The 13,228-nt window shown below is 44.3% G+C and overlaps 1 protein-coding gene across 1 annotated transcript; it reads left to right on the top strand.

Moving 5' to 3' along the window:
* The first annotated feature begins 1,329 nt into the window (after positions 1–1,329).
* NOB1 (NIN1 (RPN12) binding protein 1 homolog) lies at positions 1,330–13,034 on the top strand. The gene is made up of 9 exons (XM_007477365.3): positions 1,330–1,440; positions 1,579–1,711; positions 7,491–7,624; positions 8,362–8,433; positions 8,542–8,676; positions 8,765–8,983; positions 9,724–9,821; positions 11,773–11,917; positions 12,424–13,034. Exons 1-9 carry the CDS (start codon positions 1,378–1,380, stop codon positions 12,691–12,693), a joined length of 1,269 nt encoding a protein of 422 aa, XP_007477427.1. The 5' UTR covers positions 1,330–1,377; the 3' UTR covers positions 12,694–13,034.
* The last annotated feature ends 194 nt before the right edge of the window (positions 13,035–13,228 follow it).

Below are 13,228 nucleotides of genomic sequence, written 5' to 3'. Positions count from 1 at the left end.
TCTAATGATAACTTGAAGGGATATTGGGACAAGTGGCTTTTTTTTTTTAAAGAATGACTAAGAAGACAGCAAGGAATCAGCAGATAAGGAGAGTATAAAAATTAGGAAACAAGAGGGGATGCTTAGAGGCAAAGTCCTAGAAGGGACAGGAAAGAGTGGTATCAAGGGAATGATTTTTTTTCTTCTTTCTTGAATTTTTTAAATTAATACATTTTATTTTCTTTATCTTCTCATCATTCTTGCTCCTGGGGAAAAAAAGAAAAAAGCCTAACCTTTATAACAACCATGCCAAGCAAAACAAATTTCCATATTGGCCATGTCAAAAAACCTGGGTTTGTTCTGCATATTTACTCTGCCATGTCTCCTAGAAAGTGGGTAGCATTCTTTATCACTGATCATCTGGAATCATGGTTGATATCATTCTTTAAACCTTTCAAAATTGTTCATTTTTACAAGGTTGATATTATAATATAAATTGTTTTCTGATTCTACTCACTTGACTCTGCATTGATTCACATAAACCTCCCCCGATTTCTTTGAAACCACCCTCTTCATCATTTCTTCAGCACAACAATATTCCATTACATTCATATACAATAATTTATTTAGTTATTCCCCAATTGATTGGCACTCTCTTAGTTTCCAGTTCTTTTACACCACAAAAAGAGCTGCTCTGTGTATTTTTCTACAAACAGGACCCTTTCCTCTAAATATCTAAAATCTGGTAGTAATATCAGTGGAGATGCACAATTTAGTAACTTTCGAGGCATAGTTACCAGGATTGTTAGGTACTTTTCAAACGTTAAAGCACTATATAAATGCAAGCTATTGTGTTTTTTTTTTTAGTTCCAAATTGCTTTCTAGAATAGCGAAAGCAGTTCACAACTCGCCCAACAGTTTGTTGATACACCTATTTTCCGCCAACATTTGTCATTTTCTTGTTCTTCAAATTTGCCATTTTGATGGGTGTTAGGTGGAACCTCAGAATTCTTTTAATTTGCATATCCCTAATGATTAATGACTTGGCATATTAGATAGACAGATGGGGTCATTTATTAAGCGCCTACTTTGTGCCTGGCAGTGTGCTAAGCCTGGGGACACAAAAAGAGTAAAAAGACCATCCCTGTTTTCCAAAAGCTCACGGTAAATGGAGATGATGAGGGAGCTGGACCAGGAGTCTTCTGTGCTCCCTCCCCACAGTTGAGTTTTTCCGACTCTAAACTGGGAAGCGAAAGGAGGGGAGCGGGCGGAGCTCCTCTTCCGACCAGCAGGAGGAGCCGCTCTGGCGAAACGCGCTGAATTTGCTCTCCTCAGCCTCCTCTCGGCGCGAGACCGGTGTGCGCAGACGCGGACGTACTGTCATCATTTCCTGCCAAGATGGTGCTGGTGGAGCACGTTGTGGCTGACGCAGGGGCTTTTCTGCGGGATGCGGCGCTGCAGGTCCGGGAAGCATGGATTCGGGACGGGAGGAAAGGGGAAAGGGGAGAGGGGAGAGGGCGCTTTCCTGAACGATCTGGCTTGGGGGCATTGGAAGGAAGTTAGAGCAACCCCTTAACCCAGGACCTTATTCTCCTGCAGAACATCGGGAAAACCATCTACACCATCAAGGAGGTGGTGACTGAGATCCGTGACAAGGCGACCCGGCGGCGCCTCGCCGTCTTGCCCTATGAACTGCACTACAAGGAGCCCTGCCCCGAGTACGTGAGACTGGGTGAGTGCGTTCGTTTGGGGACCCCCGCATCCCTACTCCCTCCCTCGCCCACTCTGCCCCTCTCCATTCTTGCCTCCCCTTTCTCTTACCTTTTCCTTCCGCCTCTCCTTCTCTCTCTTTCCTTCTCCCTCTTCTCTACTCCCCCCCTCATCCCTTTGCTTTCCTCCTCTTTTCTCACCCTCAGCACTCCAATTTTCCTTTTTCACTTTTCCCTGTCATGCTGCTTCATCTGCACTAAGATTTTGGGGACACCTGGCCTTTTTTTCCTCCACATGAGGAATGGAGTGGCTGTGCGTGCGTGCGTGGGAATGTGGAGAGAAGAAGAGAAAGGTTGCGAATCTCTTGGTGACTGGTTTTGGCCTTGGGTAGCAAGAATATTAGAAGCAACCCTTGGAAGAGTGATCGTAGGGGCAGAAGCCTTATAGCAAAAGATTGAGACCACATTTGGTTCAGATGCAGTAATTTTCTGAGGCACAGGTGCATGGAGGGGGACAGTGGGGGGCAGGAGGGCAGATAGGACAGGAGGCATCTCCATAGAAGAGTAGGGGACTGTGGGGGCTCTTGGGGACATTGAGGAGAGCTGACCCGGCAGAGGGTTGGAAAGGCACTATAGGAGAGGGGAAGATGAGGGGGAAGGGACATATAGGTGGGTCATTATTAGAGAAAGGAAATTTGAGGAAATGGGGCAGGGTGTTAAACCCTCAGTTCCAATGTCTATAAAAAAGTTAGCAGCTTAGTAAACTTTGGGCCAGGTATTGGGCATACAGAACTGGGTCCTGCCCCCAAGGAGCTTACCTTGTACGCCAGTGGCTACTCCGTGCAGAGATTCTATCCTGGGACCTAAAATCCTCTCTTCATTATTTCTTTGGGAATCTCATCAGCTCCGTGGTCTTATCTTCCATCTTTACCCAGATTGAGTCCTAGACTATATTTACACACTATCTCTACCCTCCATCCAGTTCCATACCACCAACTACTTAGTAGTAGTCTCAGACAGTGTCCCATGAACATTTCAAACTCAGCTTGGCCAGAACAAAGTTCATCATCTTTCCCATTTGCCCAAACTTGCCCATTTCTGTTGAGATAAACACCATCCTTTCAGTCACCTATTGAAAGGGTTGCCAGGTCCTGTTGGCTCTATCTCCACCATATCTGCCATCTGCTCCCTTCCCTTTAGTCCCGCAGCCTCATCTTTAATTCTGGCCCTCCTTGTTTCCTTTCATCCACATTTACTGCAGTGGGTGCTTTATCTACTCTGCCACTTTTCTCTCCTCCATCCAGCTGCCAAAGTCATATTTCTAAAGTATGGGTCTAACCGTGTAACTCACCTATTTAAGAGACTGCAATGACTCTCTATTGCTTATATCAAATACAAAATCAAAAAGTATTCAATCCCTTACCAACTTGATTCCGTCCTAGCTTTTAAGGCCTGTTATACATTAATAACATGCACACACTCTTCAGTCTAGCCCAACTGACTTCATTACTGCCCCTTCCACACAACATTCCACATCTCATCTCCCTTCTTTTGTATACTTTCTATCCCCCTTGCCTGAACTGTCAACTCTTGCCTCTTAGAATCCCTGGTTTCCTTCAGTTCAGTTAGAAGACTTCTGCCTAATGAGACCTTTCTAGATCTGGCCCAGCTGTTGCTGTTGCCTCCCAAATTACCTGGTGTATATTTTGTGTGTTCTGTGTACATACCTGCCTCTTCAAATTGAATGAACATCAGGTCCTTCAGAGCAGGGACAACTGTTGGATTATTTCTTGGTATCCACACACCTAAGCAACACAGTACTTGGTGTGTAGTAGGCACTGTGAAATTGCTGTTGGGATTGAGAAAGAAGCATTAGAAGAAATGATAGAGCAAAAGAAAAATTAGTCAAAGTACTTAGAAATTTTTTTGAAGGAAAGAATATTCATGTTAGGGATCAGAGAAGGTTCATGGAGCATATGCCTCCCAAGGGACTCTTGAAATAAAAGAGGAGTCTGAATGAGAAATGAGAATGGATTGCATACTGGCATGGGAAATGACTTGGGCAAATGCATGGAGGTGAGAGATGGCATGTAAAGTCAGAGAACAGCTAGTGTCCCATTGGCCTGGAACATAGAGTAGATAAAGTAGAATACTATGAACTAAGGCTAGAATAGTAGGTCAAAGCCAGTTTATGGAGGAATTTAAGCACCATTATAAGGACTTTATATTTTATGCTATAGACCATGACTCCCTTCTCCCATCATGTTTTATTTTAAGAGAAGGTGTCAGAGATCACATGGTCAAACCTGTTGTTTATATGGTGGTTTTGGCAGCTGAAGGAAAGATATATTGGAAAGGAGGGAGACAAGAGTTAGGACAATTAATAGACTAAGGTGACTTAGTCAAAGTGAGGGGTGAAAGGTTCCAGAAATGATAGGGAAATACCCAATGGGATTTAATAACTGATTGGCCCTGGGGGAGAGGGGGTGTTTGAAAAGGGAAGAACAAGATTTTGAACCTGACTAACTAGGAAAATGGTTGTCCTTTGGTACAAAACAGGAGAGGTTGGAGATGGGATGCACAACAATAAGTACAATTTGAGACACATTGAATTGGATGTGTGAATGGAATGTTCCTCAACTGGTTAATTGGAGCTTTTTCAGAAGAGAAATTAGGGTGGGAAATATAAATTTGAGAGTCATTTGCATAATACTGATTAAAAAAACACACAAGAGGTGATCATTACCAAGAAATAATTTGGAGAGACTGGCAGTTTAGGGTAGCCATGGAATACAACCTTTTCCTTTTTTTTTTAAACCCATACATTCTGTCTTAGAATTGATATTAAATATTGAGTCTAAAGCAGTATATTCCTTTGTTCTAGGCAATCGAGGTTAAGTGACTTGCCCAGGGTCACACAGCTAGGAAATATCTGAGGCCAGATTTGAATCTAGCATCTCCCATCTCTAGGCCTGATTCTCTATTCAGTGAGCTACCTAAAAGCCCTGAGAAACAACTTTTATTAGGGGGTGAGAAAGGAAAGATAAAGCAGCAAAAGGACTGAGGAATGGAATGGACAGATCCATGGAAAGACCAGGAATAATTAGTTCTCCATGAAAGCAAAGAGAAGAAAGAGTGTGTGATGGGGGAAGGGGGTTGTTCTGAAAAGAGATAGTCAGTAGTGCTGAAAGTTAAAGAAAGGTATGTGATGATAGCAGCATCTTGCCTTGTGTATTATTTGAAGATTTACAAATTACTCTATGTACAGCTTGCTTTGTATATGTTATTTCACTTAATCCCCTAGGAAGATGAAGGATAAGAAAAAGACACTAGATTTAGCAATTAAGAGGTCATTGGTAGCTTTCGTGTGTCCTTTTTCAATAGTGTTGAATTCAGAAACCAAATTTACAAGAAATGTAACCATCTACTGGTGTTGAGGAACTAGAAGCAGTGAGTGAAGTTAATTATAGTAGGTTAGTAAAGAAAAGTAGAAATATAAGATTAGCTTCAGGTAGTGGAAGGGGTCAAGTGAAGTCTATGTATATTTAAAATGAGTCAAACATTTTTTAAGCACCTACCTTGGTTTGTATGGTTTTACCATAGCATCATACATAGTGCTATGGATTCAAGGCAGAACATAGGCCTGGCCCTCAAGCCAAGGAGTTTACAATCTAATGGAGAAGATGACATGCAAATAAAGTTATACAAAGCTATGGGAAAGAATTAACAGAGATAGGAATGGAATCAAGTTGGGGAGGGCTCTCTTTAGAAGGTGGGATTTTAGCTAGGCTTAAAGGAAGCCAGGGAAGGCAGTAGTTGGAGCAGAAAAGGGAAAGCATTCCAGGCATATAGGGGATAACCTGAGGGAATGCCCTTCACTGAAAGATGGAGTGTCTTGTTTGAGGAATAGCCTGGAATCCAGAGTCACTGGACTAAAGAATACATTGTGAGTCTTGAAATTTCTCAGACTTGTGAATGTTAAAAATTTCCCCATTGGGGAATTCTCCATTGGAACAATTCCCTACTGGGAACATTCCCCATTTGAAATGTGAGAACTCTACTTGGATCAGAAATGGGAGGACCTCTACTCCACCTGTACTTAAGACTGCTTTAGGGGAGAAAACTCCTTGCTGAACAATGAAAAGTACTTAAACCCATACTTAAGCCATGCCTGTTTTTAGAAAGGGGTGCTAAGTACCTATAAAGGTCAGGCAACTTGTGAACTTGCCAGGACAAAAAGGTGAGAAACTTACTCAGAGATTCTAACCTACTCAAGGCTGGATTACTAAAAGGATTAATCTACTCAGATGTGAATTCAGAATGGGCTGTCCTTTGGAAAATGTCTACAGTGATTGGTAGATATAAGAATTTAGGGGAGGTGAAAAAGGAAAAATTCCCTATATAAGGAAAAGAAAAAGTCTCTTGAGGACAGTCAGAAGAATCCCTCTCTGGAGAAGGATGGCTGGCTGAACTGGTGTCTATATTCTTGCTTGAACAGATCTTATGGTGAGTGATAATTGACTGACTGATCTTCTCTCTTAGGGCTTAGGCCTGGTTTGGCCAGGACTGGCCAGGGCCGGCTTATCCCTTTCTCATTATTCCCTCTTTTTCTCTCTTTCTCTCTTCCTTTAATTCCTCATTGTATTATTAATTAAATCTCTATAAAACCCAGTTGACTTGGGTATATTGATAATTGGGAATATTTCCCTGGCGACCACCTTATATTTGATTTAAAACAAGACAAACAACATAGAAGGGAGTTAGGTATAAGAAAATTGGGGAGGTAGGAGGGGGCTAGTTAGTAGGTAGTTGATGGCCTTGTTCTAGTAGATATGGAGAAATTAAAGATTGGGAATTGGTAAAACAGTGTGATTCATGCGACAAACTTTAGAAAATAGGAGGGGGCAGATAGAGGAGCTGGCTAGGGCCACTCATCCTCTGGAGCACAGGAGGAATGTGAAGCTGTTATTAAGATCAAAAGGACACAAAGGCTGTGACTGCTGACTTGATTTCCTAAGGTAGTGGAGGAGCAGGACATCTGTGGCCTTGAGAACAGTTAGAACAGCTACTGATAGAAAGTCACCTGTATGGGATGTCAGGGAATTAAAGTTTTGGAATAGACATTTAGGAGTGAACTGGAGAGTCATTGAGACTGTGGGAACACAGGTTATCAAGCTACAAATTTGGGACTAGAAGCCATATTTCTTGATTCCAGGTTCAGTGCTTTTCCTCTTATTGTTTTACTGCTTTTGTGATGAAGATCCTTTGGCTAAGATCCTTAGCTAATGAGCTATTCTCCTGCTGCTTGTCATTTTCCTGGAAGAATGGAAAATTAAGTTCTAGGAATTTGTACCATTTAGCAGCATCCTGCTTCGTAGGCCTAAAAATCGTTCTTTCTTTGAATTGGCCTGACATTACGAATTCTCTGTTGGTTATAATTGAAACCAAAGGACTTTAAGTAAAACTTAAAAAAAAAAAATCTTAAAGTGGACAAAACTTCCACCTATAAATAAGAAAAAAATGACTATTTATGACCTTTCTTTTTAAACTTGTCTCCCTCAATTCCTTTTTTCTAGGAGTTACTTTTTGTTAATAGCTTTTATTTTGGTATCACCTCCATTTCCAAATGAATCCTGTCCCCTCTTCCTTCACAGAGCTCCATTTCATACAGCAGAGAATCTGACATCATCCCCTTCTGTATTATTGATTATTTTTCTCATTTTGCTATTTCCTTTGTTAGTTAACTCTTATAGTGACATGTTTTTCAGTAACTAACTGAAAGTGGTTGACTGTTGGTTGTAGTGACTGAGTTTTCCAAGAAGACTGGTGATTACCCTAGCCTTTCAGCCACAGATCTCCAGGTGTTGGCCTTGACATATCAGTTGGAGGCAGAACTTGTAGGGGTAGCTCACCTGAAGAAGGATCCAGAACCAAAGGTATGGGATCCCTTGGGGAGGGGATGTGAGGGGTGTGTGGTTATGTTTGAGTGTAAGAAGTAAATGATGAGTCATTGCCTTTCTTTGGGAAAGGGGGAGGGGGTAGAATTACCTTCTTAATTATAGATTTCATCTGATAGCTATAATTTGGCTTCACTGCCCAAAGGGATTGGGAGACCAAAGTGATGGTTTGGAACTGTTTGAGTGAATTGTTTGATCACATCTGCTTAAAATTCCCCTGGAAGACTGTAGGGCAGAATTATTTCCTTATTTAAAAGAACTATTGTCCCTCCAAGTAAAGTTATCTTTCATCTCATAGCCACTATTCTGGTTTCTTTGTGTGTTTTTTTTTAGTCATGTTTGACTCATGGTGACCCCATTTGGGGTTTTCTTGGCAAAGATACTGAAGTGGTTTGCCATTTGCTTCTCCAGCTCATTTTACAAATGAGAAAACTAAGGCAAACAGGATTAAGTGACTTGCTCAGGGTTACCCAGCTAGTGTTTGATGTCAGATTTGAACCCAGGTCTTCCTGACTTTAGGTTCAGAGCTTTATCCATTGTGCCACATAGGTGCCCTGCAGTTTGGTTTTAAAGGTGGTGTGTGTGTGTGTGTGTGTGTGTGTGTGTGTGTGTGTGTGTGTGTGTGTGTGTTTATATGTGTGAGACCCATGCATATTGCACAACTGTGTATTCTCACACTTACTTTTTTGCTCAGAGTTGTCACTGTCTTACTACAGGTTACAGTAAGCTCATCAGCACTGCATCCAGAGAACCCTCTCCACATCCCTGGCTTCCACCTGCCTTCCAAGGTAATCTTTGGTTCTGGCTACTTGGATTTTTATCAGGCCTCCAACCTGTAGGTCTGACTCACTCCTTATAATTTGCTGTTCTCAGTCATTTTCTTGGTAAAATTTCAGCCCCGACTTCCAGAGGAAACAGTATGCCCCGTGCCTGATGCTGCCGAGCCTGCTGAGCCCCTAGAGTACAACTCCTTTCTGTTCTGGAGAAACCCTTTGCCCAGCATCGATGATGTCGAACTTCAGGAGCTGATGGTGAGGTTAATCCCTTGCCAGATTACAGCAGAGTCGTCGCTTGTGTCTCCTCAGCTCTTTTGTTGCGTTTTTATTCTTAATTTTCTAGGTTGGAGAAGAGCAGAATGCGATAAGCGAGGAAGACGAGAATGGGAGCGAAGAGAGGAGTGAAGACAGTGCTGAGGAGGATGAGGATGGGGACGATGAAGATGAGGCTGGAGGCTGGATAACACCCAGCAATATCAAACAGATCCAGCAAGAACTGGGACACTATGACAGTCCTGATAACGTCCAGGTTGGCTGTGTGACCACAGACTTTGCCATGCAGGTGAGCATTCAGCAACCATCTCTGAGCTTACAAGTTTGGGTGAGGGTTACTCACATCGATTGTGGCGCTCTTTCCTCGTCCAAACCTATTTTCTTCCCTTATAAAAGCCCAGTCAAGAGTTTCCAAAGAATATTTCCTTCATTTTCAGCCTTTGGGACCTGAGTGCTTTGGACATTGTCTGATTTGTTTGTGCACTAGTGTCACATTGCTAAATTATTGTGTGAACCAGTTTGAAATTTTGATCCCTCTTATTTTTAGCTGTCCATAATATCTTCATTCTCAGTCAAATTTTAAAGAAGGTATCACAAAGCTATTCTACTTGACTATGAAAGAACATGATTTATGAGTATGTTAAGATTTAAGATTTTAAGAAACCTTGAAATTTTGTTTTTGTTTTGTTTTTCACTGTTACCTTCTATCTTAGAGTAGATGCTGATTATCAGTTCCAAAGCTTAAGAGTGGTAAGGGCTAGGCAGTGGGGGCTAAGTGACTTGCCAGGGGTGACACAGCTAAGAAGTGTCTGGGGTAGATTTGAACCCAGGACCTCCCATCTCCAGGCCTGACTATCCACTGACCCAACTAGCTGTCCTCTAAAACTGGTGATCCTATTGATGGTAGTCTCATTTTCTTTAGAAAAGCCCAGGTCAAACAAGAATCAGGATGCCCTATTGTAGGAATGCTCCTACTTTGCAGGCTTAGATCAGGGTGCTATGAGCTTTGTTTGAACTTTGTGATTGCAGAATGTTCTGCTCCAGATGGGGCTCCATGTGCTGGCAGTGAATGGGATGCTCATACGGGAGGCCAGAAGCTACATACTGCGTTGTCATGGCTGTTTCAAGTACGTAGAGTTCGTTGGATAGGAGATGAGAGCATGTTTGTTCTTTTGGGGTTTGGGGTCTTTCTCAGAACTGTCGTATCAGAGTCCTCAGTACCTGGCAGAAGTTGATGTGAGTCTCTTACAAGTTCATGCGGTATTTGTGAGTGGCAGCTTCTTAAAGGGGGTGGAGTCACTTCCGGCTCGGTCCTAGGCTCCCCCTCCTGCAGGACGACTTACAGACAGACACACACAGACTGAGCCACCTGAACAAAACATGCCGAAGTCTGGGAGCAGTCAGGGAGGAGGAGGGCAGAAGGCAGCTTGTGGGGAAGACTCACCAGGGAAGCCGACAGCCCAGAGTCCTCCAGGGCAGCCTAGCGGGGACACAGCCGAATCCAGGCGACAACAGGGGCCTTGAAGCAAAATGTCTGTTATCCGCTGGTGCATGCTTCCTGTTCATTGTATAGATGGTCACCGAGGAGAACTTGGGCAACGTGTGGGCCAACCCCTTCATGCAGAGAAATTTAAAATAGTTGTTATTTGGGTGAGAGGATCCGTGACATGCTTTTTAGTGTCGTAGCTCGGCAGCTGTTAAGGAATAAAATCCCAGCGTGAGACCCGGTGGGTCACCTGCGTCTCTCTTGTGTATCATCTTTGAAAAGACAGTAAGAGACTCTCAAGGTGTGTAAACAAGCCCAGCAGCCCTTCCCTCCACCATTGTCTGCCATTCTAGCCCCGACCTCAGGTAGTGGACAGCAGTGTCCGCCCTCTGGCGTAGACAGTCTTCCTCCGGAGTCACGTCGTTACTCTGTTTCTTGCTATAATGTGAATACTGCAGTGGTACAGCTGAAACGAGCCTTTCCCAAAACCTGTTTATAGGCTAGTCAATTCATACTCATCCTCCTGAGAGCTTGTGAGTTTTCTCCATCTCAGGAGATCCGCTCTGGGCATAAGAAATGCTTACACAAGTGGTCCAACCCCCCTCAATCCTCAAAGGAGGTGCACGGAGCATCCTGACCACATTCCGTGTGTGTGTGTGTGTGTGTGTGTGTGTGTGTGTGCGCGCGTGCGTGCGTGCGTGCGTGTGTGTGTGTGTGTGTGTGTGTGTGTGTGTGTGTTGGGGTCAGGTCAGAAACAGGCAACTTCCATGGGCTTCCATGCAGGGACTGGTGTGAGAGGTGGAGCTGCAACCACAACAGGGGTCTCCTGACTCATACCAGCTGTGCCCTACTGAAGTGCCACATAGTGCAGGGATTATGTGATTGATTGTCTGGATTTCCATTTATTTTATGTTAGTCTCCAGACTATATAAAAAACTTCTCAAATGCAATGATTATATTGTGTTTTTGTAAAAATTTTCCACAATCCTAGACATACAGTAGGTGAAAAATATGTAACAGGGAACCCTTGCAAGGTATAAATAGGTGGTGGTGTTATTCAGTCACATCCAACTCTCCGTGACTCCATTTGGCGTTTTCCTGCCAAGACACTGGAGTGGTTTGCCATCTTCTCCTCAGCCCATTTGACAGATGGGGAAGCTGCGGTAGAGAGAGTGAGGTGCCTTGCCCAGGGCCACCCAGCTAGTAAGTGTCAGAGGCCAGATTTGAACTCAGGAAGAGGAGTCTTCCTGTCTCCAGGCGCCACACTCTCCTCTGCGCCATCTGCCTGCCAGAACGAGTGTTTAGCTCCTTAAAAGTGTCTCCTAAACTGACATTTAGGGGTTCTGGCTAGAAGAATTTGTCCCTTGAAAAGCCAAGTTATATTTTAATAATTTGTTCATTCTCTCCATTTCACACTTTGTTATTGGAGGCTTCACGCCTAACTAGACCGCTAGTGTTGAGGCTGTGTAAAGAGCAGGACTCGGGCAGGTGGATCGGGTGAATCTCACCGCTCAGAAACTTTTCCTCACTGCCGTCACCAGGTGGGTGGCTTTGCTGCCCACGGCTCGAGCATTTCTTCCTGTATCTTCTAGGACCACCTCCGACATGGCCAGGGTCTTCTGTGCGCATTGTGGAAATAGAACGCTGAAAAAAATGGCCGTGTCGATCAACAATGACGGCAGCCTGCACATGCACTTCTCCCGTAACCCCAAGGTGCTCAATGCCCGCGGCCTCCGGGTGAGTGGCGGGGATGAGGAGCTAACCACTTCGGTTACTGATATCACTGGGCTTGAGTGAACAGACAGAAAGAAGCGGGCTGGGCAGCCAGGAGTTGTTTGGCCACCATGGTCTCGTGACTGCGGATCACGTGAGACCACGCAGGCGGGAGGGACGGGCGGCGGCATTAAGTCTGTGCCAGGGGCCGGTACCGAGTCAGGGAAGCCCCACGTGCCCTGACGGAGTGCGTGAAGAGAAGGGCCTCGCGAAGGAGCTGGGTATCCCTAGATGGAAAACGCTTAGGTTCTCTGTTGTACATTTTCTCTTGTTGTCCAAGATATCGTATGGACTAGAAGGAGAGCCTCAGATGGTCGCTCACTCGCCGTGTCCACCTTTGGCTCTGACCGACTCAGATTATCTCAGAACAAGGAAGAGCCTGGGTGGGGCAGCAGGAGTGTTTCAGAAACGTCCGATCCTCCGCGTGTTCCCTGATCTCTAACGGGCTTCTCCTCTCCTCTCGTGTGCAGTATTCACTTCCTGCTCCCAAAGGAGGGAAGCACGCCAACAATCCCCACCTGACCGAGGACCAGCGATTCCCACAGCAGCGGCTGTCCCGAAAGGCCAGGCAGAAAACCAACGTGTTTGATCCTGACTACATAGCGGGGGTGTCTCCCTTTGTGGAGAACGATATCTACAGCCGCGCAGCCACCCTCCACATCAAAGACAGTGCGCTGGGAGCCGGAAGAAGGCGGCTGAACCCCAATGCTTCGACAAAGAAATTTGTGAAAAAGAGGTGAAGGAAATCAGGGGGGCCCCAGGAATGAGCCTGAATGGCTGCCACAGAAGTGCCCTTCCTCAACTGTCGTTTTCAGGAGCTTATGTGTGAATCTAGCCTTGAGGCCTGTTCTGTTATGACTTGGCATCTGAGGCGAAATTGAGTATTGACTTTATTTCCAAGGAATTCTGGACTGCTTCCTGGCCTGTTGATGCTGGGCTAGCCTGGCTTTCTGCCACTTCAAATAAAATGTGTAAAGAAAGGAAAGAATAGTGTCCTGCAGCACTTCACTATTCTCTTGTACCTCTCAGAGAAGGAATTCCTAACTTCCAGTATTTTTCTAATAAATATGCTGTTCGTATACTTTTCTCCCTTTTTATTAAGTACTTCTTTTATTCCTTAGAATTTTTGGCAGCTAAAGATGACATGTTGCAACTAACTAGTTTGAAGGGATGGTTAGTAATGAGTGCTTTGGGGGCAAATGTTTTCAGGGCCACAAAGAATTACGCTGCTGTTGGTCATTGTGGAAGATGACTATCTCTCACTGCCTTTGGTGG

Source organism: Monodelphis domestica, chromosome 1 (genome assembly GCF_027887165.1).
Source record: "Monodelphis domestica isolate mMonDom1 chromosome 1, mMonDom1.pri, whole genome shotgun sequence".
NCBI classification, from domain to species: Eukaryota; Metazoa; Chordata; class Mammalia; order Didelphimorphia; family Didelphidae; genus Monodelphis; species Monodelphis domestica.
This window is presented reverse-complemented; position numbering and strand designations above follow the sequence as displayed.

Coding starts and splice junctions, on each gene's coding strand:
- NOB1 (XM_007477365.3), top strand. CDS start 1,378: ATGGTGCTGGTGGAGCACGTTGTGGCTGACGCAGGGGCTTTTCTGCGG. Junction 1,441..1,578: donor TGCGGGATGCGGCGCTGCAG/GTCCGGGAAGCA, acceptor ATTCTCCTGCAG/AACATCGGGAAAACCATCTA. Junction 11,918..12,423: donor TCAATGCCCGCGGCCTCCGG/GTGAGTGGCGGG, acceptor TCTCGTGTGCAG/TATTCACTTCCTGCTCCCAA.